The 15,170-nt window shown below is 47.1% G+C and overlaps 2 protein-coding genes and 1 long non-coding RNA gene across 4 annotated transcripts; 1 reads left to right on the top strand and 2 right to left on the bottom strand.

Moving 5' to 3' along the window:
- Positions 1-1,614: 1,614 nt before the first annotated feature.
- On the top strand, positions 1,615-5,723 carry LOC136519727 (oligopeptide transporter 7-like). Its single transcript, XM_066513102.1, has 7 exons — positions 1,615-1,851; positions 1,980-2,479; positions 2,614-2,711; positions 3,659-4,228; positions 4,312-4,567; positions 4,647-4,829; positions 4,916-5,723. The coding sequence occupies exons 1-7, from the start codon at positions 1,713-1,715 to the stop codon at positions 5,531-5,533; spliced, it is 2,364 nt and encodes a 787-aa protein (XP_066369199.1). The 5' UTR covers positions 1,615-1,712; the 3' UTR covers positions 5,534-5,723.
- LOC136519728 (pentatricopeptide repeat-containing protein At5g16420, mitochondrial-like) lies at positions 5,413-7,921 on the bottom strand. Its single transcript, XM_066513103.1, has 2 exons — positions 6,077-7,921; positions 5,413-5,549 (listed from the first exon to the last, which is right to left on the bottom strand). The coding sequence occupies exon 1, from the start codon at positions 7,814-7,816 to the stop codon at positions 6,182-6,184; it is 1,635 nt and encodes a 544-aa protein (XP_066369200.1). The 5' UTR covers positions 7,817-7,921; the 3' UTR covers positions 5,413-5,549; positions 6,077-6,181.
- A 573-nt stretch (positions 7,922-8,494) lies between these two features.
- On the bottom strand, positions 8,495-12,474 carry LOC136522138 (uncharacterized). 2 transcript variants are annotated; one of them, XR_010775795.1, is made up of 3 exons: positions 12,272-12,474; positions 8,996-12,204; positions 8,495-8,707 (listed from the first exon to the last, which is right to left on the bottom strand). It is a non-coding gene; the product is annotated as an uncharacterized lncRNA (long non-coding RNA). The 2 variants fall into 2 exon arrangements; XR_010775796.1 differs by having other exon boundaries at positions 8,495-11,134; positions 11,439-12,204.
- Between the last annotated feature and the right edge of the window lie 2,696 nt (positions 12,475-15,170).

Here is a 15,170-nt window from a genome sequence, read left to right as displayed (position 1 = left end):
CTCACATCACATGTGAGGAGGCCGGCCCTCAACAGCTCAACAACCGATTACACACATACATAAATCCTCCTGCATTGTCCTCACACCAACTGATCGATGATGCTCCATTGGTCCTTCTGTCCTGATGATTAGCATTATTCCACCTCCACATCCTCACGCCTACAAACTCCTTTTTTTCTTTCCCATTACTCTTCTCCCAAACCTGCATTACTACTAATCCATCGCATTGTTCGAGTAAAATTTATTTGACCATTATTTCACACTCTTTTTAAGTTCGGGGGTGCAAGCACCAGCGCGTCCGTGAGCCCCCCAAAAATAGGCCAATTCGATGCCCAATTTTCAGGTGGGGTGGGGATCCTCTTCCCTAGCTCGATGAACCTAAAAAATAGGCCAATTTTAAGTGGCCAAATTCGCTTACAAATCAACCTATTTTGCGGGCTCGTACACATTCCCGTTTAAGGTCCAGACCGTAATCCTTGCAGTAACATTGTGACAAACTTTAAAAAAAACTATAATATACTAGAAAATATATCTGCGTGTTGAAACATGAGGGAAGAACCCAAACCCAATAAAACATTAGCCTACTTTTTTTTATTATAATTAAGAAACATTTTTGTATAAGTAGGCCCACAACTTTAAATAAGTTTGTCACCAAAACTCTTCATTCAGCCCATCCCTATACATCCTAACAACTTAAATTAAAGGAAAGCGAAAGACAACTTCGCGAATTGGCTGCATTCATCCCAACCCAGTAGCTATGACAGCAACAAGCTCACGGTCGGTAGGAGAGTGTTCGGCTGACATTAAGTTTATACCGTGGCAGCTGGAAAACACTGTTTATGCTGAGATTAGGTGAGAGAAAAATACTGATCGCTGGAAAAAAAAGGCCAGCCGAAACTGACCACGCTATATTCAATCCTAAATGGATGGCTCTCAGCAGCGACCGTCAAACACAGCTGTCCAACTTTGTACCCTGATCCAAATGACATCCCGGTGAAGGATGGAAGCAAAAATGAACGCAACACTTAGAAGAGACCTCGTTAGGGCTCACCGCTAGATTTTTCGCACAGTATCTGTTAACGGGCCATTTTAATAATCTAGACCATTAGATGAACACGAACTCCAAACGATATCAGAGGAGTCTTGAGTGGCTATGAGACAGACACAGGAGGGGTTCAAGCCCATTTGTCATTGAGTGGAAGAGACTGACAGATGGAAACGATCCTACTTTTAATATTAGATAGATATAGAGATATGTTGTATATTGATGAGGTATCAAATACTCTCTCCGTCTTGCAAAAGAATATAATTCTAGAACAATATTATGTTTTAGATCAATTATAGATAAAAAAGTATAAATATTTATAATATAAAATAAATATCATTAGATTAATTACGAAATGTATTTTTATAATAAATTAATTTAGAGCCATAGATGTGAATATTATTTATTAGAAACTTGGTCAAACGTGAAGCACTTAAAGTAGCACGCAACCCATAGTTATATCTTTTAGGGACAGGGGTAGTACAAGATTTTATATATATATAAAAAAAAATCTAAAGACACACTAACACGCAAATAAGTTATCAGTTGGCACGTAGATATTTCCACAAACATCCCTGTCCCACAAAATTGCAGAATGCGGACAACTACGGGAACATCAGGAGTGTGTGACCCCAAAAGGCCAAAGGCCTGGGACAGGTAGGCACACATGCCACATCCCCCACCAGCAGCTACCATGGAATCCTCTCCACCACCTCCTCCTCGCCAGGAAGAGGAACAGGAACAGGGACGGGAAGAGGCGCACCACCATGGCGGCGACGACGACGACCAGATCACCACCCCGCTCCGTAAGCATCTACCGTCCGTCCCCGTCGTCTCATGCACCATAGCAGTTTGCTACCGTTGTGGTTTCCATGCTCCACACTGCCTTGTCGGCTGTCAATCGTGTTCATTCCCAATGATGATGATGATGCAGTGGTGGAAGCGACGACGTCGACGTCGCGCAGCTCGCCGGTCGACGAGGACTACTCCGACGACTTGTCGGAGGAGAACTCGCCCATCGAGGAGGTGGCGCTGACGGTGCCGGTGGGAGACGACCCGTCGACGCCGGTGCTGACGTTCCGGATGTGGGTGCTGGGCACGGCGTCGTGCGCGCTGCTGTCGTTCCTGAACCAGTTCTTCTGGTACCGCAAGGAGCCGCTGACCATCACGGCCATCTCGGCGCAGATCGCGGTGGTGCCGCTGGGCCGCCTCATGGCTGCCGCTCTCCCGGAGCGCCCCATCCTCCGCGGCACGCGCTGGGAGTTCTCCCTCAACCCGGGCCCCTTCAACGTGAAGGAGCACGTGCTCATCACCATCTTCGCCAACTCCGGCGCCGGCACAGTCTACGCCATCCACGTCATCACCGCCGTCCGCGTCTTCTACGGCAAGAACATCACCTTCTTCGTCTCCCTCCTCGTCGTCCTCACCACCCAGGTACTACGCCACGGCCACGCACGCCCGGCGTCACGCGTCGCTGCACGGGCAAAACGTTTGGCGTTTGTTAGCTTCGTGTTGCGTGCCGTGCGAGGCTTCAGCTTCACTGTCTGTCACGTATTGTGTGCACGCAGGTGCTGGGGTTCGGTTGGGCGGGAATATTCCGGCGGTATCTGGTGGAGCCGGCGGCGATGTGGTGGCCCTCCAACCTCGTGCAGGTCTCCCTCTTCAGGTACGTACTGAATTACCAGCTCTGCTTGCCTGCCTTGGCCTCCGTTCTCCGACCAATAGTTTCAAAGACATAGCGTATAGACGCATGATAAAAACTATGTAAAAAAATCAAAACGATTTATGATTCGGAAAGCATGGAGTGGTGGACTAGCTACCATTGATTAGTTTGACAAAAGACAAAATAAACAAAAGCTTCGTTATCATTGATCAGCCAAGTATCTGTAGCTTACGGTGTACTGATTCTACATTAGTGTGAGTAGAGATGTAATGTGTGATGTGAGTGGTTGGCACGGATGTGCATGCGTTTGGCGTTCTGATTTTTAAGACATAACGTCATGATAGACAATGGGCGTGGATTACCTGGCATGGGCCATGCCACGTCGTTTTGGAGTTGCTTACATCCAAGCATGAAAGGGACTGCAATGTGACTGGTACATAGAGGAAATTTGAAATGATGAACAGATAGAGAAAAAAAAGACGATCACGAACACTAGGGTTCAGATTCCAGGTAGACTAGTTTCTGAATTGTAAGGTTGTGACGATGAAGCACGCGATCGATCGAGAATACATACAAGAAAGGTATGCGCTCCAGCTGACCAAGCTGGATCCGAAAGATTCCAACAACTGGAAACTGGCTTTTGCAACCAGTTATCATATATGAGTATTATTTTATCGTTACGGTCAGCTCGTTCGTATTGTACTGGTTCTGAAAACGACTCGCATCACATGCAAAGAAAATATTCCTTATCAGTCTTGAAAATGAGGTAAACAGGCACGGCGAGAGAACAAGTCAGAGTTTATTTTTCCATGACCCAAATGAAAATTCGTTTGAGAATGCAGAGAGATTAATCAAAGATTCAGACAAATATACATGTTCATGTTTTGCCACTAATAACTATACTACGACAACGACTTACACAAACATTGCAATGTGTGTCTGCTCACCAGGGTGCTCCACGAGAGAGAACGGCGGGTCAAAGGAGGCATGACGCGCAACCAGTTCTTCCTGGTGGCATTCGTCTGCAGCTTCGCCTACTACATCTTCCCGGGCTACCTGTTCCAGATGCTCACGTCCATGTCCTGGATCTGCTGGGTTTTCCCGCACTCCGTGCTCGCCCAGCAGCTCGGGTCAGGCCTCGAGGGACTCGGCATTGGAGCGATCGGTCTCGACTGGTCCACCATCTCCTCCTACCTTGGGAGCCCCCTTGCCAGCCCCTGGTTCGCCACCGCGAATGTCGCTGCTGGGTTCTTCATAATCATGTATGTGATCACGCCCATTGCTTACTGGTTCAACTTCTACAAGGCACAAAACTTCCCCATCTTTTCCGATGGCCTCTTCACCTTGACCGGGCAGACGTACAACATCTCGAGCATCGTGGACTCCCACTTCCAATTTGATACCAAGGCGTACGAGAAGAATGGTCCGCTGTACCTCAGCACTTTCTTTGCCGTCACCTATGGTGTCGGTTTCGCATCCCTTACCGCGACGATTGTTCATGTTTTCCTCTTCCACGGAAGGTGAGCAAGTTCTTCTGGAGTTCCTCATTCTGCTAAAGAAAACACAATAATGAAGTAAAGAATCATGATGTGCTTCTGTGCAGTGAAATTTGGCAGTTAAGTAAATCAGCTTTTCAAGAAAAAAAGGTGGACATACATACAAAGCTTATGAGGAGATATAAGCAGGTCCCGGAGTGGTGGTTCATCTGCATCCTCATTGCTAACATTGCTGTCACCATATTTGCCTGTGAATACTATATTGAGCAACTCCAGCTGCCTTGGTGGGGTGTTTTGCTTGCATGTGCCATTGCGTTTTCCTTCACCCTCCCAATTGGAATAATCACAGCGACAACGAATCAGGTACCGGTTTTTTAACACCCTGTGCATATTAGCTGAAGAGCGCAAGTTCAGACACTTCAGCTTCTTTTGCTGTATGCAGACTCCAGGCTTGAACATCATCACAGAGTACATCATGGGGTACTTATACCCTGGACGGCCAGTTGCAAATATGTGCTTCAAGGTGTATGGTTACATCAGCATGAGTCAAGCTCTGACCTTTCTTCAAGATTTTAAGCTGGGCCACTACATGAAGATTCCCCCAAGAACCATGTTTATGGCTCAGGTAAGCTATACTAGCATCTCTTCGGCGCAGATACAAATATGGCTTTGTTTTATTGTGTCACTAAACAGCATCTTGTAACATGATAGGTGGTGGGAACTTTGATTGCAGCATTTGTATACCTCGGCACAGCATGGTGGTTGATGGACACAGTCCCGAACATCTGCAACACCGAGCTCCTCCCATCAGACAGCCCTTGGACCTGCCCCGGTGATCATGTGTTCTATGATGCCTCAGTTATCTGGGGTCTTATTAGCCCGCGCAGAATATTTGGCGACCTAGGCACTTACTCGGCGGTGAACTGGTTCTTCTTGGGTGGAGCTATTGCCCCCTTCCTAGTATGGCTTGCACACAAGGCATTCCCAGGCCAGAGCTGGATCTTACTCATCAACATGCCCGTGTTGATCGGTGCCACCGGCAATATGCCACCTGCTACTGCAGTCAACTACACCGCATGGATACTTGTTGGGTTTTTGTCAGGTTATGTGGTTTACAGATATCGGCGTGACTGGTGGGAGCGACACAATTATCTGCTTTCTGGTGCACTAGATGCTGGTTTGGCATTCATGGCTGTCCTGATTTACTTATGCCTAGGCTTGGAGAACATCAGTTTGAACTGGTGGGGCAATGATTTAGATGGATGTCCTCTCGCCTCTTGTCCAACTGCCAAAGGTATTGTCGTCGAGGGCTGCCCAGTGTATACATGAGAACCCATGGTTTGACCTGGGGAGAAGAGAACATGACAAGTGAAGAAGCGTGTGAAGAGCAATGTAAATAATCAAATTTATTTTCAAACAATTTAGAGATGAGAAATTGGTGTTATTTTTATTGTATTTTGAAGAGTTATGAAGATTAATAATAATGTTCAAGTAAAATGGCTAGTTATGGCCAAAGCAATTACTATTCCAGCTTGGAATGAAGTCATTCCATGGTAGAACGAAACATATAGATATAATTTATTCATAAAAAATAAACAAAGAACGATGCATCTTTTAGGCTAGTAACCATTGACAATAACAGATCCTTTTTTTTGTGTGTGTGCGCGCACGCGAGCACTACAGAACTTGTCTGATCTCATGGTCATGGAAACACAACAACTAATCTGATTAATTTTCTGAAGAAGCCCAATAACATAAACAGAGAAAGATGTGTCTTGAGACTAGTAAGCATTATCAATTACAGATCTTTTTTTTTTGTGAGCCTATTTGCTACATAACCTGTCTGATGTCATGGGAACACAACACACTAACCTGATTAATTTTCTGAAGAAGCCCAATGATGTAAGTTTCATAAGAAAAAGTCTCTGAACAAAATTAGAAGTTCCAAGCTTCCAGTTATAATCTGATTCTTTGTGGCTACATATTCAGCACCAAATCGAGATGCTTTTTCCAAGTTTCATTTGTATCTACCACTTTTCTGATAAATATTTCCCACGATTGACCATCCATGAAATCCCGACCACATAAAGCTGCATCTTCAATGATAGTGAAAACAGTATCATTATGACTTGGCTCAGAAAGGCTATCAACCAATGCTTGGTAAAGAGATTTGCTTGGAGTGCACCCTTTGGCCATCATCTCCTTAAATAGCGCATAACCTTCATTTGACTTGCCTATTTTGCAGAAACCCTTGACCAAGGCCTCATAAGTCATTGCATTTGGTTCATACCGCCGTTCGACCATGTCATCCCACACCCTACCAGCCTCCTGTAACTCTCCATTCTCACATAATCCTACAATAAGCGAGTTATACATCAGCAAGCTTGGCACGAACTCCCTCTCGAGCTCATCGAACAGCCACCTCGCCTCCTGAACCATTCCATTCTTGCATAACCAGTAGATCAATGTGCTCACAACAGTGTTATCTGGTGGGACGTTCTTCTTCACCATCTGTCTCCATATCTCATTCGCCTCTCCTGCCTTTCCATCCTGGCATAGCACATCAACCACCTTGGCACACAGAGGTGTGTCCGGTACATATCCTGCCCCTAGCATCTCCCCCGTCAAATCACGCGCCTCTGTAGATTTTCCCTCCTTGCAGCACGCTTCGATCACCACAGAGTATGTAACCTCATTTGGCTGCACCCCAGCGGCTTCCATCTCATCCATGATCCTTGCTGCATCTTGCAACTTCCCACGCTGGCAGTACCCATCAATAAGCACTGTGTACATAGTAGCATCCGGCCTACGCCCACTGGCAATAATATCATCAAAGAGCTGTTGTGCACCCTCGAGATCACCTTTGGCGCAGTAGGCAGTGAGAACCGTGGTGTACGTGATGACATCCGGGACGATCCCCCAGCCAGTCATTTGGTCGAGCACCTTGAGCGCAGCATCGAGGTCACCGATGCCAACTAGACCTTTGAGCAGGATGTTGCAGGAGACGAGGTTGGGCGTGATGTACAGCTTGGTTGGCGCGGCACGGAAGAGCGCGGCGGCGAGGCGGAGGCGGCGCGCGGAGACGAGGGAGTGGAGGAGCGCGTTGAAGGAGCGGGTGGAGGGGCGGGAGTTAAAGGACGGTAGGGAGAGGAAGAGGCGGAGGGACGGGAGCGGGCGGAGCGCGCGGAGGAGCGGCAGGAACGGGCGGTCGGAGAAGACCGGGAGGCGGGACGCGCGGAGCAGGGAGAGGACGGGGGGCAGGTGGCGGGCCGCGGCGCCGGCGCCGGCGTCGGCGTGGGAGAGGCGGGAGAGCGCCGCGGCGAAGACGGGGAGCGAGGGCGGCAGCGGAGGCGCGGCGTGGAAGAGCGCGTGGCGGAGGGCGAGGACCGCGTGCTCGGGCGTGGCCGCGCGGAGGAGGAGCCGGGAGAGCGACCGCGCCGTGAGGCGGCGCGGCCAGGGCTGGACCGGCGGCGTGACGTTGTAGCCGGACTCCGGCAGGGATGCCGGGAGCGGGGCCAGGTGCGCGAGCGGCACGGTGGTCCGCGTGGCCGGATCCGTGGAGAAGGCGCGGGCGCCGGGGCTCCACCGGCGTGTGCTGCCCGCCATGAGCATGGCGTCGGCGCTGGCCGGGACGCGTCGCGGTGGCGAGGTGAGATATTTTAGGACCTATCGGCCAGCGGAGAGCCGACAGGGCCTTATCGGCCCCTACCCTGCCGTCTGCCCCAGTCGCCGATAGGATTCAGACCTGTAACTAACAAATATACCCGTGCGTGCTATCGGTGAGTAATAAATTTTAAAATTCATTTTTTTATCTCCCTCCTACGCTGTTGTCAATTGAGAATTTGAAATTTAAGCTTGATTGGAAACTATGTTTTTGATTTAATATGTCAAGGCATCGATGTAGATAGGTAATCGTCCAACAATAAATATGTGATATAATTTGTTGGAAATTAATAATCAATTCATCAAAATATTGTTTGAACTATATATGAATATGCATTATGACATACTTTTCATTTTCTCATACATATTTTGTAAAATGCCACTACTACAGAACTGACATTCATTGTTAGCTGCTTACGAACCGGCAGTGATAACTCTACCGGTTCAAGTCAAAGAACTGACAGTGATATTGTGTCATTACTGCCGGTTTATGAGACCTTTTTTTTTAATCGAAGAGTCATGAAGATAAGGTCAACATGAGTGAGTGGGCTGAAAGCAAGCGAGTGATCATACGGTTCCCAACAGGAACAAAATAATGCCAGATAACTTAACTGTGAAATTATTATACTATAAGAACCAATGTTTATTCTACATAGGGTTATTCAAGTTTGTTTGTGCTAGACCTCTTGATCCACCAGCTAGTGCAGTTTCCGCCTTTCTCTGATGATATTTTTCTCTGTTGTTTATTTTTTTCATCCCTTGCTGCATGTCGTGCTTTTCCCTTTTCATTTTACGTTGGTTCATCAACTTGCGCCTGTGAATTTGATGTACTATGGACACCTGTTTGAAAATCAGTTGACAAAGATTAGTCCATGCGGTTGCTATGGGTACACAAAATTTGAACAAAAATAACATAGAACTGAACACATGATATACGTATTAATTATGGTGGATATAATATCAGGAAAAAAAACTTCACATGAAACTTAGGGTCTCGTTGAAAATCACAAGCAGTCTAGGATTAAACATGAAAGGATTATAAACGCGACGGAAGAGTGACTATGCTATTAGAAAACTCATGCTAAACTTTAGTCCATGTAAACAAAATGATACGGTCTGTGTGCCTACTGATTATCCTCTTTAGGTGAACGCATTCGGTGGCATCACGAGGCTGGCATTGTTTCCAAATGCTGCTGGAGTGCTGGCGTCCAAGGAAGAGACGCCTGCCAGTTAGTGTGGTGTGACTGCAGAAGTGCAGAATCACCACGCTGAATGCAGCAAGGCAAGTTTGACGGCTCAGATGTCACCGGTTCTTATCCAGCTTGGTCTTGATATCTCAAGTTGCCTGATCAAACGAATCAGTTGGTCAGGAAGGCGTACTTTCATGGAATCACAATACCTCTTATATATAACCATAAAACTGCAGGAATGAGAGAAGCTAACTGAAATATGTCGGTATACATACATCATAAAGTCTAAGGAAGATATAATCAGGTCGTACCTTTAATTTCTCCCATTGTACAGGTCAAAACAGAACACAATTCCGCTAATGAGTTTTCAGGTTCTAGCAATTGAATTACCATACTAAACAATTAAGTGGTCACATGTCAGACTCTTTGTAGGTTAGCATTTTGATATTTTGTAAACACATTCCATTTACGGTCAAGTTACAGTAGTGGTCCAAGATGGAGTGACTGTGGTTGTGCAACAGCTAAAGATTGCTTTAAAAGTTGATTCACTATTGCATCAAAGTGATACTTCTGAAATTAGAGGTTCACTTAGCTGCTCTACTACTACGGTAACAGGCTTACACAAGTATACAGGGTAGCTATTGATGACCTGCTGTGAAAAGAAAAAAGTTGATGCCAGACCCATACAGCTACATGTTCTAATGATCAATCAAAGGAGTCAACATCCAAACAAGAACTAAACCATTCAGAACCTATACTTATCGGCAATGTAATAAACTAAAAGTCACAAGCACTTGCACGCGGATTATTGTCATTTATGCAAATCACAATGTTCAGAACCTATGCCAACTGCTTGCTGCTGCAACCGAACATAGCGGTCCAACCAAGTAAATTAAAATGAGCTGCTATAAGATCAACAATTTTCAACACACATGCAGGAATTGTTTAAAGCTCAGTGATGTTCAAATTACCTTGCCATAATTAGCTTAACTAATGGATTAGAACTGTGTTGTTGCTATCACTGAACAATAACTGGTGTTGCTGATCTGAAAATGAAAGTGGCTACTAACTGAATAAGAAAGCACATGACCAGACAAGAAATTCAGAACAGCGTGATCTGCAGCTGCTAACAGCGAGAGACAGATAGCAGATCGATGGGAGTTGGGAGGAATGAAAAACAAACAAGCTAAGATCAAAGTGCGAGATCTTATGTGGGTAGCGACGACACGGAGGAGCCCCCTTGCAAATCCTGGCTTAGTACATAATCTCTCCTGAACGAATTAGTAAACCTACAGTATTCCAATTCATAACCCACTATAGTGATCTTGCTGGCCTTAACCGTGCTGTCATGTTAGTTAGGGCTTGGCATTGAAGTTCATGGACAAATCATCTGAAATAATAATAGTACCTGACATCAGTTTATACAATAACATAGATCTGTAATATGCCCAGCTACAATTTACAAATCAGCTGTTAGGAAAGGAACATTAATTCTTCTGTGAATGGCATAGTTGGACATGTAAACTTGTACATTTAATAATTTATACAATAACATAAATCTGTCATATGCCCACCCAACTTTTATCTGTCCCATAATGTTGCATTCAGAATAAGCCAATTAATATGATATGAACACCGAAGCTATTACAAGCAGCATAGGTAAAGGAAGTTATGCTCCTCATGATCAAGGAAATAGCCCACCAGAGTCAACAATAAACAAAGATATAATCTCATACAAAAAAGAAAAAACTGTACTCATGTTATGATTCTAAACTCTTATTCCACATGCTGCGGAAAGAACTGCATTACACACAAAAATACAGCTTAGATCGCAATTACATTGGATTTACTCATAAACTATGATTCCGAAATCCGAATACCTGATACTGCAGTGGTGCTCCTCACTGCTCGAATGAAAAATCCCCTGTGTTGGTGCCCCAAACATGTGAGGATAGTGAGAGAGAGTGAAGGCCCGATGCGGCCTCGTCGTCGAGTGGCCACAGCCATGTTGGAGCCACCCCCACGGACCCCAGTGCTGCCGGTCAGGAGAGGGGAGTCTCTTTCATGCTGTCCAGCTCTTCAGTTATCTCAAAGAATACTACAGTGTTATTAGGTGAAATAACAATTGAAAGAAGTAAAGAACCTTTTCCTATTTTTTTTTCTCAAAACAGTAATGGGTCTTTTCTCAAAGTCACTGGTTTTCTTTTCTCAAAGCACTCTATATCATGATGAAAGAACCAGGATTAATTAATTTCCAACCATACTATTGCATTATCACTTGCTATCTAAATTGTTGCTCTAAATTACACTACTGCATCATGCCCATGAAAGAAAATAAATTACAAGGAGGGACTAAATATTCGGTTGTTCAGTAAACTCACATTAGGATCGTCTCCAAATCCTCATGTTCAGCACTGCAACAATGACAACAAAAAGATGGATTGCAAATGTCTTATAATCCGTACTTTTCAGCTTGTTTTTTCAGCCGGAACAGTGTTTTTCTCTCGCAACAAATCAGCCGAAACACTGTTTCGGCTTTTTTTAGCGAAGCGAACGGAGCCAATTAGAGATATCGAGCCACTGAATTGAATGCTCAAATGAAATAACAAAGGCTTAATTGTGGATGTATTACTCTCAACATTATTGACAAATTGGACAATATACTGGAATATCAGATTCCTCGGTGGTCCAGTCTGGTCGGGCAGCCCAGCGCGACGAGCATGGAGAACGGGAGAAGTCAACAACCAGGTAAAATAGGAGCCCATCTTCGATAATTCCCGTGGGATTGATGTCGTGGAACCCATATCTTCTGCCCCTGTGGATGTCGCGTATTCGGCAGCCATACGTCTCGCCGTCGGGCACCATCGAGAAACCGCTCGACAGAGCTGTGTGCAAGCCAACGCAGCACGCGGCTCTGGCGCGCGGGCGCATGGGCATTGACGCAGATGCAGCACGTGCGCTGCCTGCGTCCGTCCGAGAGGTGCGGCGTGCTCTCGCGACCCCCTGGTCCTGCTGGACCGCCATCGGCTCCGGCCGCAACGCCCCCGGGATCCCTCCATAGAGCCACCAAGGACCGCCGGGGGAGGACATCGGCTTCCTCGTCTGCACCCCAGCTTGACCTGCTGCTTCATAGAGGACGACGCGCATCTGCGAGAGAGGGAGAAACAATGAGGGTGAGGTAAAGGACAGGGACAAGGAGAGGGGAGGGGCTCACCACGGCCTGGGATTAGGCGCGGTGACCAACGGATCCCAGCCGTGTCACGCGCAGATCCTGGCTGCCTGCCTCACGGCGAGAACGACAGCGACGGCGAGGTTGCGAGGGCGAGGACGGCCGTGGCGCGGGGGCGGCCTCGAGGCGCCCGCGCGGTTGCGACGGCGAGGGCGGGGGGAACGGCGGCGCGGGAGGAGCGAGGGCGGGGGCGGGGCATCGGGGCCGAGTGGGCTGCGAGTGGGCCGAAAGCAAGTCAGTGGCCGAACAGTAGGATGAATCAATGGGCCAGACGAAAAAGCCCAGACAAAAAAGAGGCTGAAATTTTACCTCTTTATTAATATATATAGGTATATATTCTTTTTAATCAAATACTACATTTACAATTATTCATTCAAAAATATTATTTTTTAAAAAAATTCATGAGTTGCCCTGTCGCGAGGAACTTGGGTTCGACTAGTGGGCATATTTACTGTGGGCTTGGCTCGTATGGGGCCTCCATGTTTCTTTTTTGTTGGCCCGGGCGCACTTGGGCTTACTGAGATTGGCTTGCCGTTGTGAATGCGCTGCCAGGAGCCGGTTGTATAATCCCCTAAAAAAAAGGAGCTGGTTGTATACTTGTTGTGTACTCGCTCCATCCTAATGTGTTGTCTAAAAAAGAATAGGGAAAATTAGTTGTGCAACATCTAAAGATCGATCTCCGTAAAATACAACTGAAAGTTTAGTGCTCCGTAAAACACCACTGAAAGATTGAACGTGAACTGAAAGTATCTGTTAAAATGAAGTCACCGGAGTGACAGAAGCCTCCGCCGTGCCTGTACGCGATGTTGTCGCAGATGCTCGCCACGAACAGGAACGGCTTCTGCGGCACCCCGCCACCACGTGCAGCGCCCGTAGGTTGTGCTTGCGCACGTCCTTGCCAGATAGGACTATAGGAGCACGCGCCAGGACATGGGCTCGTAGAACCGCTGCACCAGCGCTAGCAGGTTCCAACGGCCAGAAGCATGTGTCCTTGTCGAGTTGAAGAAGCACACGTCCAGCAGCAGGTTCCACCGGCCAAAAGCAGCACATCGCCTTCGCCACTGCCGGACCATGGCCCTGTCAACGGCTTGGACGAGACCGACGAGACCGAGGGTGACGCAGCTGTCGAGGGTGGAGCCGAAGTCGGCCTTCCACTTTAGAAGCACGCCATCGTCAGTGCCAGCTCGATGCTGAGCGGAGCACCTCAGAGCACAAGTGGTGGACTGGTGGGAGACGTCCGCAACGGGCGCGGGCAGTGGCTCGGAGCGCCAGGAGACGCCCGCTGCAGCGGGGGACAGGATCTGGCCGAGCGCGTGGCGATGCCGCTGACCAGGACGCTCACGATGTGCATGAACACGCCACGCCCGCAGCTAGCGCCTGGTGCGGCGGGGAGCCTGGTACAGCGGAGGAGGAGGGCGGCGGGTCGTCGGGATGACGCAGCCGACGCGAACGAAGACGGAGTCGACGAGCAACACGAGCGCGTGGAAGCGGCGCGAGACGAGGACGCAGCTGCCGAGCGCCTTGATGTCGCTGATGCGGTTGAGGACAGCCCGCTGCAGGGGCCCTCCTCCTCCTCCTCCATCCCACGCAGGTTACAGGCACACAGATCGGGATCAAGGAGAGGCGTCGGCACAGGGCAGGACCGGGCGGGGCGAGAGCCAGGATAGCAAGGACGTGCGCAAGCACGGGCGTTGCGGCACGTGGTGCCGGTGGTGCCACAGGAGCCGTTTCTGTTCACGGCAAGCGTCCACGAGAACAACCCGTAAGGGCATGACAGCGTGACGGAGGCTACTTTCAGTTCCGCCACTTCTGTCCCTTTATTTTAACGGAATGCTATTTTCAGTTCACGGTTCAATCTTTTGGTGGTATTTTACAAGGACGTAAACTTTCGATTGTATTTTACGTGATCTTTCCATGCTACACAACCAATTTTCCCAAAAGAATATAACTCTAGCTTAAAGAGTAGGAGTGGTATCTAAAAAATGTGCTCTATGGATGTATGACACAATAAAGTATACAATTTATAATTGCAATCAATTGTTTCAGGCTTTTGATATTGCCTTCGTTTTCATCCTACTTCTAAATGGACTTTGTGAAATTTTGGGTAGGTATGAAAAGCGGCATACTTGCGGCACATAATTTTTCTAAGTCAAAGAGTGGATCCAAGGAGATGTAAGTCATACACTTTGATTAAGAAGTGCAAGTGTGTAGAATTTTAAATTAAACATTGAGTCATGGGGATTCTGACAACTGATGAAGGACACTGGTGTTAGTGTTGATCAAGTCATGGGGAGAGCAGAGGTACCAATACTCCCAGGAGCTGATGTCTGGAAATATAAGTATGGCCAGAGTCTTGTCAAACCTGCCTTGATACCGAAGCTGCCAACGCAAATGCACCGTTTACACAAATGGTACATGAAAGCGTGTCAGGAAGGTTGGGAATGGCTCATGGCAAAAATTAAATACGAGCATTACTTCCGTGGCGAGGACTCGATAAACATTGAGTTTCCGGAATCTCTTGACAAATCTATCGTCAGCTACCGGTGTCTGTAAGTGATACCTTTCTATATGAATAATGTCTCTTGTTCATTGTCTATAATTATCCTCACTATATTTTTTTGTACTATATATATGTAGAATGGAGATGATGAACCACAAAAAAATGGGATCTATGATGTTGGTTCCATGTATCCATATACCATACACCATGAAACAGTTCGTGGTAAACCAGATGATGTAGAGAAGAGCATGCTCAGGTTCTTCAACAACCAACATCACAGGACAATGATACTCTTCCCTTACAACTTTAAGCGAGTGTTACTGTCTTGTACACAACTTACTCCATGTTGAGTGTAATTAATGAGGTATGCATGCGTATAAACAT

The sequence above is a fragment of the Miscanthus floridulus genome, chromosome 18 (genome assembly GCF_019320115.1).
Source record: "Miscanthus floridulus cultivar M001 chromosome 18, ASM1932011v1, whole genome shotgun sequence".
Classification (NCBI taxonomy): domain Eukaryota; kingdom Viridiplantae; phylum Streptophyta; class Magnoliopsida; order Poales; family Poaceae; genus Miscanthus; species Miscanthus floridulus.
The sequence above is the reverse complement of the archived record's forward strand: the minus strand, read 5'-3'. Positions and strand labels throughout refer to the sequence as shown.